Source organism: Haliotis asinina, chromosome 12, assembly GCF_037392515.1.
Source record: "Haliotis asinina isolate JCU_RB_2024 chromosome 12, JCU_Hal_asi_v2, whole genome shotgun sequence".
Taxonomy (NCBI): Eukaryota; Metazoa; Mollusca; class Gastropoda; order Lepetellida; family Haliotidae; genus Haliotis; species Haliotis asinina.
The window spans coordinates 44808823-44827019 of record NC_090291.1 but is presented as its reverse complement, the minus strand read 5'-3'; the positions used below and the strand labels follow the sequence as shown (position 1 = coordinate 44827019).

The 18197-nt window shown below is 39.7% G+C and overlaps 1 protein-coding gene across 1 annotated transcript in view; it reads left to right on the top strand.

The window, feature by feature from the left end:
- Nucleotides 1–18197, top strand: part of LOC137258934 (maestro heat-like repeat-containing protein family member 1) — a 52331-nt gene that overhangs the window by 12930 nt on the left and 21204 nt on the right. The window contains exons 7-20 of the mRNA XM_067796629.1: nt 121–261; nt 666–758; nt 1401–1479; nt 2167–2280; nt 4891–4964; nt 5469–5591; nt 5885–6134; nt 6665–6705; nt 7046–7187; nt 10239–10297; nt 10861–10968; nt 12109–12228; nt 12953–13081; nt 17267–17416. Coding sequence (XP_067652730.1) covers nt 121–261; nt 666–758; nt 1401–1479; nt 2167–2280; nt 4891–4964; nt 5469–5591; nt 5885–6134; nt 6665–6705; nt 7046–7187; nt 10239–10297; nt 10861–10968; nt 12109–12228; nt 12953–13081; nt 17267–17416 — 1623 coding nt within the window. The remainder of the gene's footprint in view (nt 1–120; nt 262–665; nt 759–1400; nt 1480–2166; nt 2281–4890; nt 4965–5468; nt 5592–5884; nt 6135–6664; nt 6706–7045; nt 7188–10238; nt 10298–10860; nt 10969–12108; nt 12229–12952; nt 13082–17266; nt 17417–18197) is intronic.

Sequence of the window (18197 nt, the reverse complement as noted above, 5' to 3'; positions counted from 1 at the left end):
GAACTGAGTTGTTTTGACTAATCAGAATCAAGCATTCATCCCTGTCATAGTAGACTGACCAATAAATCCTGCAAAGCGGCAGTGGTGATCAGATGTTAATACTCTCGATGATTTCCATAGCTCCGTCTGGCGATCGTTGAAGCAGTGGGTCACATGACACACGTCATGGACCAAGACAAGCTGGAGGAACAGTTCCCCAAGATAGTGCAAGGTATGCTGGGATTGTACCGGCGCCATCCAGAGCCGTACCACATCACTCAGGTAATGGTCACATATGGCATTAAGTTATTTCAGCAAGGGGTTGATGAAGGAGCTAAACATTAATGGTCATCATTCAGGCTTGAATCAGTGATGGCACTCAGTTTGTCGTCTTTCTTGAAAAGGTGACATCTTGGCTGCTCTTTGCTGTTTTTCTATGCTCAGTATATTCATATATATTAGGTTCTGTACTGAGGAGTATCAGTTGAAAGTGAACTTATTGAATAATAATGTAAGCAGGACGGGGGACTATGTATTCAGGAGCATCTGTGCATGTGTCACGATTCTTGTTAATGTGATATCTCATGAACTGTTGTAAACAGTGCCTCTCTGACAGCCTACACTTAGGGATTACGCAGACATCAGTCAATTTGGGTGGCATTGACCTTATTTATTTTTCTCCCCAGGGTCTATGCATGGTCCTTGATGCAGTGTGTAAGGAAGAGAGCCCTATTCTGGAGCCTCACTTTGACAACCTCTTCAATATTCTGTTTGCACAGGTAAGACAACTCGTTATGTTTTTCCACAGGTGAATAGGAAATGGATGTGAGACGACAACTCTTGAAGGATTTTACACCAGAATTGATATGTGTCTTCCTTCAACTCCTTATACATTTGTCAATAGATGTAGACTAAAATAGTTATGAGCAACTTCAACTCTCATTAAACTTTTTATACCTTAGTCTGTGGAGATGACAGTTTGATAACCCAAAACATTTTTGATGGTCTTCTGCAACCCATGCTTGTTTTAGGAGGCAACTACCAGGGTCTGACAGTCAGTCTCGCTGACTTGGTTGTCATGTTATCAGTTCCCAGTTATGTACATCGATGCTCATGCTGTCAGTCACTGGTTTGGCTGGTCCAAATTGGATTATTTACAGACTGCTATGTATAGCTGGAATATTGCTGAGTGTGTTGTGAAACTAAACTCACTCAATCGTAGATGGAATGTCATGTCTCTAACCTCGGTTATCTATGTAAATCCATAAAAGATCAGGGTTAAAATCTATCTTGGACAACCCCTGCTTGTTTTCAGAAGCAGCTAAAAGGATCGTTTACCGGGCTGATTTATATCATTGCTTAGGTTTATGCCCATGTTCATTTATTCGCATGGTCTAAAACACTGACCTTATATGTGCCAGGTTCTTCAGGCTCCGGACTACACCAACCCACTGAGTATCAAGAACCACAACGAGCTGCTCAGATCTTTCGCCATCATTGGTCAGCTGCCTACAAATCTACCATTTGGCATAATTCAGTTTCTTATGTTTAACAAATAGATGAAATATTGCAGGAGTGTCATTTTTTATCATTAACATATTTTGGCTTGAAATTGTTTTTGAATTCCTGTTTTAGTTATGTTATCTTTAATATCTATTATCTCTAAAACCAACAGGTATCCTTTCTTGAAAGCTTCAGATGCTGGTTATTTAGTATATATTGATTTTTCGAATATCTGCTTTTTGCCAACAATCTCCAACTGACTGTTCTTGGATTGTCCATACAATATCTCTGAAAGCATGTGGGTTTTCATTTATGAGGCTTTCTACAAATGAAATTTTATGTCTGAGCCCTGTGCATAGAATTAGAACTTGTTTATAATGTTTCCCTACTTGTTCTCTGTCATTATTTAAAAACTTCAGAATGCCCATTTCATGGTAATGTTTTGATGGCTTAGTAAGTACGCATGTATGTGGACAGACAGATTATAGGTATAAATGCTCTCATTAGCTGGACAGATTGCTCTTGTTTGACATGTTGTAACAGTCAAATGATTTCTCTTTTTGCAGTATGCATTTTTCATTTTTACTGAGGAAATTTACATGTTGATTGTACAAGATATAGTGTCATGTATGATATTAAACGTGATGAGTGAAGTTTGAACCAGATAAAACAATTGCTCCACAGCCCGGGCATTTTCGGGACGACTTGTTGGGCTGCTGCTTCAAAAGTTGGACACGACCAATGAGAAGACAAGGATTGGTGTCCTCACCATCTTCAAACACATCATCAACTCTGCAGGTAGGAACTGAGAGTTATCTCCCCATTACATTTGTAATGAGAAACTCAACAGTCACTGTGTGAAAGGGGCACTTAACATGGTCCAGATTGCAGCCTCTGTATGTTTGGTTTAAACACTATATTCTTCAATCACCAGTCTGCTGATTCTTCAGTCCATATTGTTTCTCATATTTATCAACAGTTGATAACTTGCATCACACTTAATGTGATTGGCCTTTTCTGTTGAAACCAGACCTCTATGCTGAATCATAGCCTGGACTATGTAAGACTGGAGTAGTCATCCTGTCTTGTTGTGTACAGCCAAGAATGTCTTGTCACATAGAAAAGCCACAGAACAGGCACTTTAGTAGTGGTCAGTTTGATAGATCAGTAAATTGTTAGTAACAGGTGGCATTAGGGCACTGTAGGGTACTCCCATTTGTTGTGGAGAGTTGCTTCCCTTGCAAATTCCAGCACACTATGATCATTGGTTTGATCCCTGTTCAAACTGACAGTGTATCTATATTTGTTAGCTACTCCTTTACTTGTGGTTCTCATCTGATATTAAAGTTACACACTGTGATGCAGTGTTCAAAATAGCTACTGGTCTGCTAACCCGTGGGTTGTGAAAATCCAGTCAGGCCAGTAAATCTCCACTGGCCTGATTGACGAGTAAATTTTCATTGGGACATTTTGTAAATATATCACTTGTTAAGTTCTAACACACTTTTAATTCATCCAAGAGTATGGCACGATAAAATGTTCATCATATTAGAAGCTTAATGATGAAACCTGTGTCTACATTCTAATTTCAGACTAGTGAATTATTTTGTGGGCTAGTAACCTTCAGGCTTTGCCAGCTCGACTGGCTAATTAAACTTGGAAACTATTTTGCACACTGTGATGTAGCAGATTACTGCTGTGCAGAAGTGTAAATCCAACTCATTCACTCATTCATTACTTTTAAGGGTTGGTGGTTCAGTCAATAGGTTAAAGTGTTGGCTCATCACGCTGAAGATCCGGGTTCTATTCCCCTCATAGGTATAATATGTGAAACGCAAAAGCAGCGTAGAACTGAACTTACTAACTCACTCAATTCAGTCAAGTAATTGCTAATCACTTTCACCCTGGAGCAGCTCGTCAATAATTTGCTTTGTTACCTTGCTAGAGTTATATTTTCAGTACATTCTTTAGCTACATCATCCTCGATATCTCCTGGGTATACTTTCCGATAAGTCTCCACTATACCCTGGATGCATCTAGGGCTCGGTCTGAAAATTTTATTACCTCCCTTTGCTGCCTCGCATTCTCACAGCCAGCCAATCAGCTAAGCCGCCGTTACAACTGAACTTGAAAGTGTGAATAAAGATAGCGGTTGCAACTGCGAAGGTTTGTTCACAGTGCGACTCAGATTTAGGAGAAATTATACAGACACATTGCAGATGCAAGAACTCCTTCTGCCCCTTTCAGAGAATTTGTGCATGGTTCGTGTTTAATAGGTTAGATATATTAAAAAGCGAAAGTGTGTTGTGATTGGTTCGCTCAACTTCCCAGTGTACACTCCTGATTGGATAAAAAGCCAGCCAAGGGAGGTAGTAAATTTATTGAGAGCTGTAGATACATCCAGGGCATGGTGGAGACTTATCGGAACGTATACTCTTGAGATATCGAGGATGTAGCTACATTAGCTGTGGAGGAACATTTCTAAATATATAAATGAATGAACAAATAAATAAATAAATAAATAATATTTTTCTGTAAATGTAAGGACAAATATTTTATTGAAGATTAGCTGCATGTACTGTTAACACCATTAACCCATAAGCATTTTAACCTTGCAGTTACTCCTGGCACAGTACAGTAATGCCTCCAGGTTGCATTGTGTGTGTTAGTATCTATGTAAAGTAGGGTAACCGAAAGTTTGCATTATTAATCCATTTTTTTTTTCTTTTCTTTTTTTTTTGCTTTTCGGTTATTACTGATACACTTCAACTTTTCAAATTCTGTATATTATATGTATGTGTTTATGTAAAGTATGGAAAATGAGAGCCATCATTGCTAATCCAGAAGCACCTGACTTTGTAGTTACTGCTGGTATATAGTGATGTCTCTACCATGCTTAGTGAATCCCTGTATATGTATTCATATTAAGGATGGAAACACTGACCCACCACTATTAACATATTTCCATACTTGTGTCTGCTTGGTGATTATATATTCACCAACTTAGTATATATATACATAAGCAAAATGTATGTGTTATGGGCCCAAGGCCTATCTGTTGAATAAATCTGTCTGTCTGTCTGTTTGTCTAATATTTGATGCAAACAAAAGAAAACAAAGATGAACATTCAAAAATGCACATCTGTGAGAGTAGTAGGCTGAAAATGTTGCCACATTTCCCGTGTTCATAGACAAATCTTCTATGTAGTTACAGAGAGGTTTGTTGATTGGATTATCCTGTTACACAGAGATAGTGTTTTGATTTCACACTGAACATGCCTGCGTGTGAGCTGGAAGGGGCCACGGATCTCTGACCTGCATCTTCCGGTAGTAGTTGAATAACCACGAGCATCTGTATCTGTAAAGCTAACCCCCATTGGTCTGTTTGCTACCTGTACTGCATTGCAGGCCCTTCAATGGAGGACAAGAAGGAGGTTGTTGTGTCTGGGCTGAAGAACCTCTGCCAGGACACCAACAATAAGGTAGGCTCACTTGCCCTTCCCAGGGCTTCATCTGGACATGCTCGACCTTAGAAAGTCATGGTGACAATATACTAAATACTTGCTGGCCTGCAAGCGTGTGTCTAGTAAAAATTCAGTCGGCCAGTAAATTCCACAGTGTCAGGCTCAACTGACTAATGAATTTTTATTGGGTCATTTCATAAATATATCATGCTCTTCGACTTGTTAAGTTATAATACACTGTTACAAATGCAAAATTATGGTCTGATAACAATGTGCTACTATGATGTAAGAAGCTTTTAACTATGTTTTGTTACTGAATTCTATGTTAAAAAATGTCATTGTGTTTCATGGCCTCTGGATGCTTGCCTACCCTTCATAATATTTTAATACCTCCAGTCATTGGTTTTGAGTGTCAACATTGTGAGGCAGAGCCTTAGTAAACACTTTAGAATTCTTAGAATTTCATAACTTTCATATCATATATTACCTCAAGATGGTGTAGTGTGAACTTAAATATTTCAGGTGAAGAAAGTGTTTGCCCAGGTTGTCATAGCAATGGCTCACCATGGTTACCTGGAGTTAGAAGGGGGACACCTCATGGTGGAATTTATTGTCAGACAGTGTGCCCTTCCTGATGACCCACCGGTGAGAATATCTACTTTAAGGTCATTAGTAATGATGTACAGACAGCATTTATTGAAAACAGTGTAAGAATGTCCAATAGATAAGTTTGGCCAAGTTAAACTTGTACACTGTATTTAATCCATGTGGTCATCATATGGCTGGAACATTTGCTAAGTTGGTTTGTTGTTTAACACCACACTATATTCCAGCTGTGTGTTGGTAGTGTGGCATTTAACAACAAACGAACAAACTGAACACAGTTCCAGCTTGTTCTGAGCAGACATTGACATTAGTGAAAGTGGTCTATATTTCAGGGCAAGAGACCTGCAGACCCAGAATGGGTGTCCAACAAGGCATTACGCAGCATGTGCGAGAACATCCTGCAACTGGTTACCACGACGATAGAGAGAATGGAGATTGTGTTGTGGCCGTACCTGCTGGAGCTGATTGTTCCTGAACTATACACAGAGGCAGCAGGTGCCCTCTGTCGAAGTTTGGCCTACCTGTCCACCAAGAAGAGGGAAGAGAATGCTGATGATTATGAAATAGACTTTGAAACTCAAGGTAGATTTGGGGAATTTGGGAAATTCATGAATTGAGAATGCAAGTGAACCCAAGATGAGGCTGGATGGAATGTGCGAGATTGCCATTTTAGCCACTATCTCTCTTATTTGCTGTTATCATTGTCAGAGTTGTTCTGCTTGTCCGTATCACCTTGTCCGTATCACCTTGTCCTTATGACAATATGGCAGGTATATTGGCACTAAGGTAAAATATTGACTCACTCACTTTCACAGTCAAGGATTCATCTGTAGAGAGCTGTGGCTACATGTTCCAGTGGTCGAAGGTCGTAGTATAACCTAAATAATGCTTAAGTACTACTGAGCCTTATTTGTCACCTCACAAGGTCATGGTTTACATGTTCTGTTGGGTAGCCCAGTGGATGTTCATTGGAGGCATGTGCCATATTGGTTTCCAATTATTTATCATGGATAATACTCAACCCTCCTAGCAGGGACATAAATTACACTGGCTGTGAAGGGTTTTCGTACAAATAGCTTGTGTTGTTCAATTTGTTTATATTTCTTTTTCAGCAAACATCCCCAAGCCTCCATCTATTGCTGCCAAACTTATTGTAAGTAGTCTCAGTTTGTGGTAGGCATTCAGATGTCTCACCTCACCTCACCTCACCTCACCTCACCTCACCTCACCTCACCTCACCTCACCTCACCTCACCTCACCTCACCTCACCTCACCTCACCTCACCTCACCTCACCTCACCTCACCCATTCACTCAAAGTATAATGTAAAGACAACAGGATAAGTACAAAATAAAACAGGCCTCTCATGCTTTGTTTGACTGTGAAACACCTAACAGAGGCAGTGGTTTTAAGACCAACACCACTGATCACTTTTGCGGTAAAGGTTTTCCTGTGTCAGCTAGATTTGATGTCATGCAAAATGTTGTGATGCAGGTGCTGGCAGGCCGTCCACTGAATGGCCGAGAACGAGGAGTTCATGTCCTGCAGATGATGAAAGGGATCTCCATAAACATCCATGAAAACCTGGTGGAGCTCTGGGATAGCGTCATCCCAAAACTTGTCCAATATTTGGAAGGTGGGTACCTACACTTGAAAAAATGTTTACTGGAACCTGTATATATGCATATCATCTTTTCACTTGTTGAACTTAGACTTTTTTGCTTCAAATTTCATGGTGTCAAAAGTTTATCCATGTCAAAAATCAATGAGAAACCTTTTGTAACAGCTTATTACCAAGTTTTGGAAAATGAGTGTTAATGGGATCATGAGGAACAGATTATGTGATTAATCATGCATGCATGCAATATTGGTATGATACAAACTACATCTGTAGACAGATCTTTCTGCAGTTCACGAGGGAGGGAGATTTGGGCTAACAGTAGTAATCCAGTATGTATACTTCACATGAAACTAAATGAAGAATAGTAAATATCTAGCCAGGGTTCTTGTCTTTGGGTACTCAGACAACTGCATTCAGCTGTTAGATCACAACGGCTTATATGTTTGCTCTTTGAATTCTGATCCATTCGGGGCAGTGGGGTAGTTTAGTGGTTAAAGTTATTTGCTCATTATACTGAAGAACCAGGTTTGATTAACCACATTGGTACAGTGTGTGAAACCTATTTCTGGTGTTCCCAGTCGTAATATTGGTGGATTATTGCTAAACGCAGCATAAGACTAAACTCACTCAATCAAATCCACTCCTGAAGCATCATTGTTGTAAAGGGTGGTTGTGCCCTGTGTTTATGCTGTTGATTGTCATGCTGAAGACCTTGGTTCGATTTCCCTCTTTGGTATTAAGTATGAAGCTCATTTCTAGCTTCCCCTGCTGTGATATTTATGGAATATTTCAAGTAGTGTCTTAAAGCCATGCTCACACTCTTGTCAATGCACCATTAAGTGAAACTCATATGTCAATCAAACTCCACCTTTGTGATGTATTTTAGCCAAGATGTAAAGCTTGTTATCCCCCGCAACACGTTTGTGGGGGGTATTGAAATGCACCTCGTCCGTCCATCCATGCGTCTGTCCGTCCGTCTGTGCACATTTATCTTTTCCGGAGCAGAACTTTAAAACCATTCAATATTTCTTTACCAAACTTGGCACATAGATAGATCTGGTGGTGTATTAGTGCCTTTGGGTAGTTTGGGTATTCTTGATAAAATATTTTTCGCATTTCCATGGCAACAAGTGTGACTTAGACTGAAATTGGAGATAATGCGTGGGATATGGATGGCTGTGTTTTCTTGTTTCTTGTTTTGTGGTCCCTGTCATAATATTGCTGGAAGAGGCTTAAACTGGTGCTGACTCTGACTGATGGTACTACTGTGGGGTTTCCAGATGATAAGGGGTCTAGTAGAACATGTAAGAACTTACTACACTGGGACCTGGCATCACAGGCTTTGTTATATGGCTGACTGTGTCATATCATACTTCATTTCGCCTTTATTGGGTTTCTCACCCTCTCTTTTTGTTTTTGACAAAAAGTACAAAGAAACTGAGCATGATTTTCTTTCATAGTTTCACCAAGGGTAGCTTATGGTAAGTTTGACAGCATGATAGTTGATTGTGTGTGAAGGATCTTGTGCTGGATTTGACCTCGTTAAAAACATTTTAGCCTGAGGCAGTATTTAATTGAGCTTGCATGGAAGTGAAAAAAAATCACTGTTTTGGCCAAACCCATTTTACTTCTTGTTTTATGAATGTGCCAGGCGTATTTTTGAAGAATAAGAAAAAAATAAAAAGAATTTTCCCTGCTCAAAAAATAAAATTGTGATGTTTTTATTGGCCAAAAATGTAAACTTACAAGAACTTTTTATTGATTGTATTTTGCCCCATATACACTTCATAAATTGCTAAAAGTAAAATAGAAATTTAGAATTTAAATGGAATATTAATTTGACTGGTGTGTTTATTTTTATTTTCTTTCCTTCCTGCCTTTTGGTTTTCTGAGGGAAAAAATCCTTAAAACAAGAAATAAGATTTGTTTGGCCTTAACACTGTATCGCCAACTAAACTTAGTATATGGAGTATAAGTGTGACATATACATCTGTGACTCGCTGATATAGTGTATATGTGTGACAGCTGTGTTGTGTTTCTTGTCAATAGCAAGTGTCTGGAGATGGCGTCTAAAATAGGTGGCCAAGGTCTTTTATGGATAAATCTTCTTTTTAATTCTTTGAAACACAATGTTTCAGGGTCATTTCAGAAACGTTAGTTTCAAAGAATTATGAAGAAGATTTATCCATGAAAGATCTTGGTCACGTATACAACTTCTGTATGCTGCTAAAAGACATCATGGATGTAGGTGGGCTCTGGCAGGAGAGAATGGATCTTCCACATGTACAAGCTTGTCTATCTGTGGTGTGATTGTTTATTTGTAGTAACAGTTTTCTTTGTTGTAAGGAGGAGAAAGCCGTAATAACACAATGTGCCTAGTGGCTGCAAGAGTCGTATGATCCCTGGGTGTTGAGCTTGATAGTTCGATGTGCCATTGAGATCCAGTGACCGAGGGGAAAAAAATCAGAGCCGTGTGCCTGCACTAGTTGCGTGCATATGTGCACTGCATAACTATCCTATAGTAAATAGTAAATCGAAATAAAAATTTGTTAGTGTTGTCATAAAAACATTGAAGCATTTATAAGCTTAAAAAGATTTATTATCAAGATCTTCAAGAATAGTTTTCATATTAATATGTGGGAGGCACATTATCCTACAATTGTCAAATTGTTTTTAAATTTTAAAGAAATGTTTCAGGAGTGTTTGGTAAGATTACATACACTGTATTGAAACATATGGCAGTGATGTTAATGAGAGTGGACTTGAGGTAAGGAAGGTGGGTGGTGGGAATAAATATACTGAGGGAAAAAATAAGGGATCAAATGAATGCACAAGTGTTCCCTTATTTTTTTCCAGATTTCTTCACAGGGCATATGATAGAAAGTTTGTGATGAAATCTTGGAAAAAAGTTAAAGGAATGCTTGTACTCTCAGTATACTAGTATATTCTGGCCAAATGGTTCAAGATCTGCCAAATCAAAATTTAGAGGTAGAGCATATTTCAGTTAATTCTTACATGTGAAGTACATTTTCTGTAGTGAATATTGTGTATTTGGTTGTATGTTAGATCATCTGGAGGATGAGGGGAAATGGTCTCAGAAGAACTGGGAAGACTTGCTGCTGAAGGTGACTCTTCTATCAATTACATTGCAGATTTTTGTGTCAGATTGATAGATTGTATTCTCCTCAAGGAGCTGAGAAAGATACATGGTGCAGTTACAAGTACAACTGACCCATGAACATTTGGTTTAGAATTGATGTTCAGTAACTCTTGCATGCCATGTAAGGTGACTCTGCTTGTTGTGAGACGCCACTAACGGGATTGGGTGGTCAGACTTGCTGACTTAGTTGGCACATGTCATCTGTTCCCAATTGCACATATCAATGCTCATGCTGTTGATCACAGGATTGTCTGGTCCAGACTCCAGATTATTTACAGACTGCCGCCATATAGCTGGAATATTGCCGAGTGTGGTGTAAAACTAAACTCACTCGCTCATGCTTGTTAGCACATGTTACCATATCCCAGTTGTGTTGATCGATGATCAAGCTGTTGATCACTCGATTGTGTGGTCCAGACTTGATTGCTCAGAAATAAAAAATCTTTGGAATTATTTGCAAGCAATCATTGAGCTCTGATTGTGAGAAATGTGAGGACTGTTAAAACTATTGTCTACCATTTCGAATAGATGCTTGCCAAGAGCCTTGATGTGATTGACAGCGAGGAGTGGATTGCAGATTTCGGGGAACTGATGGGTCAGCATGTGACTATGTATCACAATGCAGCTGAGGAGAAGGTGGGTGCACCTAGGGCTCTTTTCTGCTGTAATACAATCAGACAGACAGACAGACAGGCAGACTTTATTTACTTTTAAGGCCACAGACTCATAGAACATACATAGGAATTTGGGTATAGATTTATGCATGCCTAATTGCATTTACATTGAAATATTTGTTCTAAGATGCTTCTAAGGCGCCGACAATACTTTATCAGACGATAATGTGCTTTTTTTGCATTATGTCACAATGTGTTGACATTGCTGCGCCATTCCAGTCTGCCCCCTCGTAATCCAACTCTTTTGCATTACGTCACAATGTAACCGACGTCACAATGGATGTCAGCTGCCATGGCCTTGTACAGCCTCCCATAGTAAACTGCTTCGTCACATCCCGTTTCTTGGTTTGCAGTTGCATCAAACAGCTAACATCACCAGTGGAAACATTATGTTTATATTTCTGAAAGATAAAATGCCTCATAGTTTGAATCAAAACTTTACTGAGACACGGCCATGTTCGCAGTATTTACATTCCCACAATGCTATCTGGGAATGTCGCATGACTAGTCAGCTTCAGCTGAATGTACTGATCTAAACTTTCGTTGGTAGTAGAAATGAGACGGTCATTTTGCCTTGTATGGTTTATGAGAAACACAGATGTAATAAAAATGATCTAGAGAAGATATTTAACATAACCTTCACCAAACTGTTCATCATTGGTTTTTCTAGTAATGTTTGTCTTAACGTAGGGAGCTGACACGTCAAAAGAACAACAGTCCGACAACAGTCCAACAATCTGCCACAGATTAATCGAAATTAGGCTTGGAAATTGTTAAATACGGCATCTTAGAAAAGAAATACAGTTCGTTCTACCACCATGTATAGTGTAATGAAGCACACTTTTGCTCTGAACTATGATATCGTTAAAGCAACGTTTTATATATCCTTATATCGTTTAACTATAATAGTTCAGGGCAAAAGTGTGCTTTATTACACTATACATGGTGGTAGAACGAAATGTATTTCTTAAATAATAGTGATAGTCACAGACCTCTACACGCACGCACGCACGCACGCACGCACGCACGCACGCACGCACGCACGCACGCACGAGAGTGACGAGTTCTAGCTCTGATGTGTGATGTGTTGTTTGTCTTCCAGAACTTCCTGTACAAGTGTCTAGGCATCATCATGAGGAAATCCACAAAGAAGGACTTCGTTGCCAAACATCTGGACCTGCTTTTCAGCATGGTCAAACACACTGACCAGACAGAGAAGGAGGTATGTCATACTGAAGGCCATCTCTATATTATACTTGCAAATATGATACCAGCAAGGGAGCAGTTGCAAAATTGAATAAAAATATATGAAGAAAAGTAGTCTTTACTATTTGTGTAGGCTTTTTTTACATTTTAAAATTCAAAACATTTTATTTCATTTAAAGACAGATTTGCTTTGCCTGGAAATTTTTATATATTGTCATCACCATGACGTGGTATGGGATACTATGTATTCAGCATTGTCCATATGCACGTACGATTTTATGGTCGCCATGACACTTGGAACATTTTTCAAACTTATGTCAACACGATATCTCATGGACAGTTCTACTCAGTGTCTCCAAATTTGGTGACAGCTTACATGGGGGGATTATCCACACACCATTTCATTTGGGTGACATTTACCTCATCGTTAAGGACACCACAACACTTTAAACTCTTTTCTAACTTAGGTAAACGTAATATCTCATAAAACATTTCACCCAATGTCGTCAATATTTTGACAGCCTATATTGGGTGATTATGCAGAAACCAGCCATTTCAGGCATCTTTATGTGACCAAAAAAATAGAATGAAATATGTTATAAATATTATAAATATTTCATTCAGATCATGTCCTCGTTGTTTTACTTTGGCAGAATGTAAATTCAAGGCAGTTGGGAGATGATGGACTGAGAAAAATTAACTGACGGTTAAACCGAAAATCCATACACTTGTTTCCTCAGGGCTGTGCTATAGCTGTCGGCTTCTGTGCAGCCTCCCATTTGGATGCTGTCCTCACCAAACTGGAAACTGTGGCCAAAAACGACACTACAAAGAAATCGACTGGGATTCTCAGTGTGTTCAAGGGCTCGGTGAGCACCACTTATAGTTGTGAAAGCATCTACTGGCAAATATGATAATGTACAGTTATTGCCAGTGTGTTTTTATTTGTTCTAATTTTTTTATGTAAGTGTGATTATTTTGCAGAAAATTTATGTATGTAAGTGTTGATGTACATAATGCAAAACTTAATATAAATTCAAGATTACCTCCCCACTCCTGGCCCCATGCAGAGTCATTACTGTGAACATGTTGCCTTGAAAATATGTCAAACAATACAATATACAGTCGAGCACCATTGTCTCAATGTTCATGGGATCAAGTAAAATTATTAACTGTCACACACGAACAACTCATGTCTTGAATGCTACAATACATCAAATGAAATGAAGAATTCTGAAACTAACGACTGACGGGCATTTGATGGTGGTATGAAAGCAATAGTAGATAATTACTGTCTATACGTGACAAGTCCTTGTAACTTTATTCCTTCTCAGTATTTTTTTATTCAAAACTATGATCCATTATCAGTGGTGTTTAGACCTAACAGTGATTACTTCCAGATTAAATCCTTCTTAATTTATCCTAATTAAAAAAAGAACAAATGACACCTTCAACTCAATTAGCCGTAATTAGTTTACACTACCGCATCCTTTTGATTCATGCCGCACCGTGTGTAAACGTGTGGAAACAACCTCAGTTCAGTGGTATACTTGCCCATGAAAGGTAGGTGAATGTCAGATTTTTTTAACTTATCCTATCTCATGATATGCACTTCTCTCTATTGCTTCAACACAGAGTGGAATGGTGTAAAGTTTTCTCCAAGGCCTCTCTTGTCCTGCTCCCTTATATGACAACTTACATTGTTCTCAATTACAGCATGTAGCACAAACTACTAGCTATGCACATAACCACTTTGATTACCATTCTCGTTCTTGTCGCACATGTGTGCAGATGTGTATTTGATCCCTTATCATTTTCTCCCATTTTCTACCATGGAAAATTTTGTGTGCAGTGCAAGAGGATTTTCTCATTAATTGATTCAAATGCATCATGTGTAGACAGTGTGGGACTATGTGAGTGGAATCATCGTTTTGAGAAATGTGCTGGACTATCATTAGAAGCTTTGAGCCAGTACCATGAGCTTGTGTACATCTTATTACTGACCTGCCTAGGAATGCTAAGTCAGATAATGGACCTAGCCCATCCAAGAAATCGCGTTTGATATGTCCGAGTATGACGCCTAGACTATGTCCATCCCCTTCATCTCGTGACGAAGAATTTATGTGAGCCTTGTAAGAATCCTCTGACTAATTTTCAACATGATCTTTTGTCCGTGCCCACTATCTCCAATGGCCACCCCACTTCTGAGTGGTATGGATCATCCTCTCTCACACCATTCTGTAGGAAGGGAATTATCTCATCAGTCTCTATTTGTTGGCTTTTCAATGGCCCCATGGCTATTTGCAAGTATTGCCAAAACCACGTGCAGCATTACGTTCGAAAGGAGGATCCAGTCATCATCAAGGTGTCAGCATCAAGCCATTCATACAGTTGGGTCGGTTCTTGAACGGTGTCAAATCAGAACTAACCCTGACCCTTTCTGTTGACGGACAACCCCAAAGAGCTCATTAGCCTCACAAAATCGCTTCGTCCTCTTCTTCAGTGGTGGCTCACGAATAGAATGGTTGAGTCTCTATAAAGCCCAGTTGCCTAGTTGCATCATTCCGTTGTTTGGAATTTGCAGCTAAACAACAAATCACTCAGGAGCCCCCATTTCCTTTGGGGTCATTGTGCTTTGTAAACCAAGGAGTTCAGGAGAGCCCATGGCAAGCACAGGAGTTACATAAAGCCTACACATCACTTGTGCATTACTATGTACAAGGGGATGTCAATAAGTTTTGAGCCTTGCATAGAAAAACACAAAATATTAGTATGAACCACATTTATTTTTCAACATAGTCCCCTTGTGAATCAAGACACTTGTTCCATCTTTTCTGCCAGGTGCTGATGCCATCTCTGTAGAAGGCACCAATTTTGTCCTCAAACCAAGCCTCAGTAGCAGCAATAAGCTCATTATCATCCTGAAATCTACGACCACGCAAGTGTTTCTTGAGATTTGTGAACAGATGGTAATCACTTGGCGCCAGGTCTGGAGAGTAGTGGGGATGTGGCAAGATTTCGTACCCGATTTCCTGGACATCAGCGGCTGCAACGCGAGAGGTGTGTACTGGAGCATTGTCTTGATGTAGAAGAATACCACATCTGATCTTGCCCCAGCGCTTCTCCTTGATTGACTGTCGCACTTGCCTCAACAAGTTAGCGTAATATTCCCCATTCATTGTTCTTCCTTTTGGTAAGTAATCTAAGTGGATGACGCCTTTGCTATCCCAGAAGACTGTCGCCATTACCTTCTGCACTGATCTGGAGGCTTTGAATTTTTTGGTCCTGGGAAAAGTGACATGTTTCCATTCCATGGATTCTTGTTTGCTCTCAGGATCATAGTGGTGGATCCAGGTTTCATCACAGTTTACTAGCCTAAAGTGAAAATCTTCTGGATTCTTGTTGTATCTGGTTAGCATGGAGTTGCTTATGGTGACCCTTGTTTGCTTCATTTCATCTGTAAGCATTCTTGGCACCCATCTTGCGCACACCTTAGACATGACGAGATGTTCATGAAAAATTGTCTCGATGGATCTGTGTGAAATGCCTGTGGTCTCCTCTAACTCGTGGAGTGTGATTCGACGATTTTCCAGCACAAGTCTATGCACTCTGTCAATGTTTTCCTGACTAGTGCTTGTTGTTGGGCAACTTGGACAGGGGTCACCTTCAAGACTCTCTCTACCATGCTCAAATTCATTGACCCATCGTTTGATGGTAGCAGATGAAGGGGAAGACTTCCCATAAACTGCTGAAAGCCTTTCTTCAATGTTCTTCGCAGTGTTTCCTTCAAGAACTAAAAACTTAATTACTGCTCTATACTCAATTTTATTCATTTTCACTGCCGTGTGTGGGGTCTCTTTCTGTCAATGTGAGCTGTTCAATAACTTCTGAGAGTAGGATACCAAAACTTATATATCACATCAGCTACACCCCAAGGTTCAATGTCGTACCATAGGCTGTGACACCTGGGTATGAAAAATGCTCAAGGCTCAAAACTCATCGACATCCCCTCATATTTCTACAGATTTTGTGACCCGTGAATGTCCTGGGGTAGAACAGGCCTTCAGCAACCCATGCTTGCCACAAAAGGCGACTATGCTTGTCATAAGAGGCGACTAACGGGATCGAGTGGTCAGGCTCGCTGACTTGGTTGACACATGTCATTGGTTCCCAATTGCGCAGACTGATGCTCATGTTGTTGATCACAGGATTGTCTGGTCCAGACTCGATTATTTACAGACCACAGCCATATAGCTGTAATATTGCTGAGTGCTGCGTAAAACTAAACTCGCTCGCTCGCTCTACAGATTTTGCTGTTTGTACTGACAAGACATGTGGGCATGAGCATGCCACTAAGTGACCATGGGAAGAGTGCATATCGTGATATAGGATAAGTTTAAAAACTGGGAAATTTTAATTATAAATTGTATGTTAATATACTTATCCTATCTCACGTGACGGAATCCTGCCCTACCTCCCCACTACGCAGATCTCATAGAGGTTTAATGAACCAGAATGATTGTTCAATGTGGTCACGTGGGTATGGGGGACTCTGAGTAACCAGTGGTGTGTACTGCATGCTGTAGTTAACAACTAAGTGAGCTGTCATGTAAGGGGAGCTGCATGGAGCATGTGGGTGAATAGACAAGAGATACCTTGGAGAAAACATACACCATTCCACTCGGTGTTGAAGCACGATAGAGAAGTGCATATCATGAGATAGGATAAGTATTTAAATATACATACAATTTATATTTAAAATTTTCTTTGCAAATATTGAGTAAAAGGGGTAGTTTTGATTATTGTGACCATGAAATTATATCGAGATATCCGAAATATCAGGACATCCATATTGAGTTAAAAGAGCTTGAATAATGATAAATTATGAAGGATTTTGCCAGGATCAAGATGTTACATCAGGACAACAGATATATCAAGTTATCTGAGTTTGACACACTGGTGCTCGACTGTACTTTAGTTAAGACCCTGACAGATATTGGTAAGGTACTCTCAAAGACTGCATGAAACTGTTAAAACACACTCACCTATTCCAGGACAAGTCTGAGGGAGTGCCGGAGAGGGTTAAGTCAACAATCATGCTGTGTTATGGCTTTGTGGCACTCTATTCTCCACCCACACTCATTGTATCAAGGATGGAGGCCACCATCCTCCGTACCATTGCTCCCTACTTCCAAAACGTCAAGGTAAGTCAGATGCAGTGTCGAGGGGACGATGACTCAGGTAAGGTTTGGTCATCAGTTATCCATGTTGGATACCCATTAATGGATGCAGCTGGGCTAGAATTGGTCTTCAGCAATCCATGCTTGTGGTAAGAGGTGAATGTGTAACAGGTGACAAACAGGATTGCTGTGTACATGTTTATAGTCAGATTTGTTGACTGGGTTTTGATGAATGCTGTCACGTTCCAACTGCATCTTTGTCCCCCGCCACAACGCAGAATGGGGGACTATGTATTCAGTGGCTTCTGTGCATATGTCCCATTTCTTGTTAACGCGATATTTCATGAACTATTGTACCCAATATCTTCAAATTTGGCAACAGCCTACTTTGGGGGATTACGCAGAAACCAGTCATTTAGGGCCATTTTTCAGATTCTTGTTAATACAATATGTCATGAACTATTGTACCCAACATCTTAATTAGTGACAGCCTACATTGGGGGATTATGCAGACACCAGTTAGTTTTGGTGACCTTGGTAATATTTTCAAGGTTACTATGACACTTTGGACACTTTTCACACTCTTTAACATATCTCATGAGATCTTTTATTTGATGTCTTCAAATTTGGTGACAGTCTACATTTGGTGAGTCTACGTTATGGGATTGTGCAAACAAAATATGACAACATTTTGTCCTTTTTTTGAACTTATATTAATGCAATATTCCATAAAACATTGCAACCAATGTCCTCAATTTTGTTGACGGCCTACATTGGGTGATTATCCAGACACCAGTCATTTCAC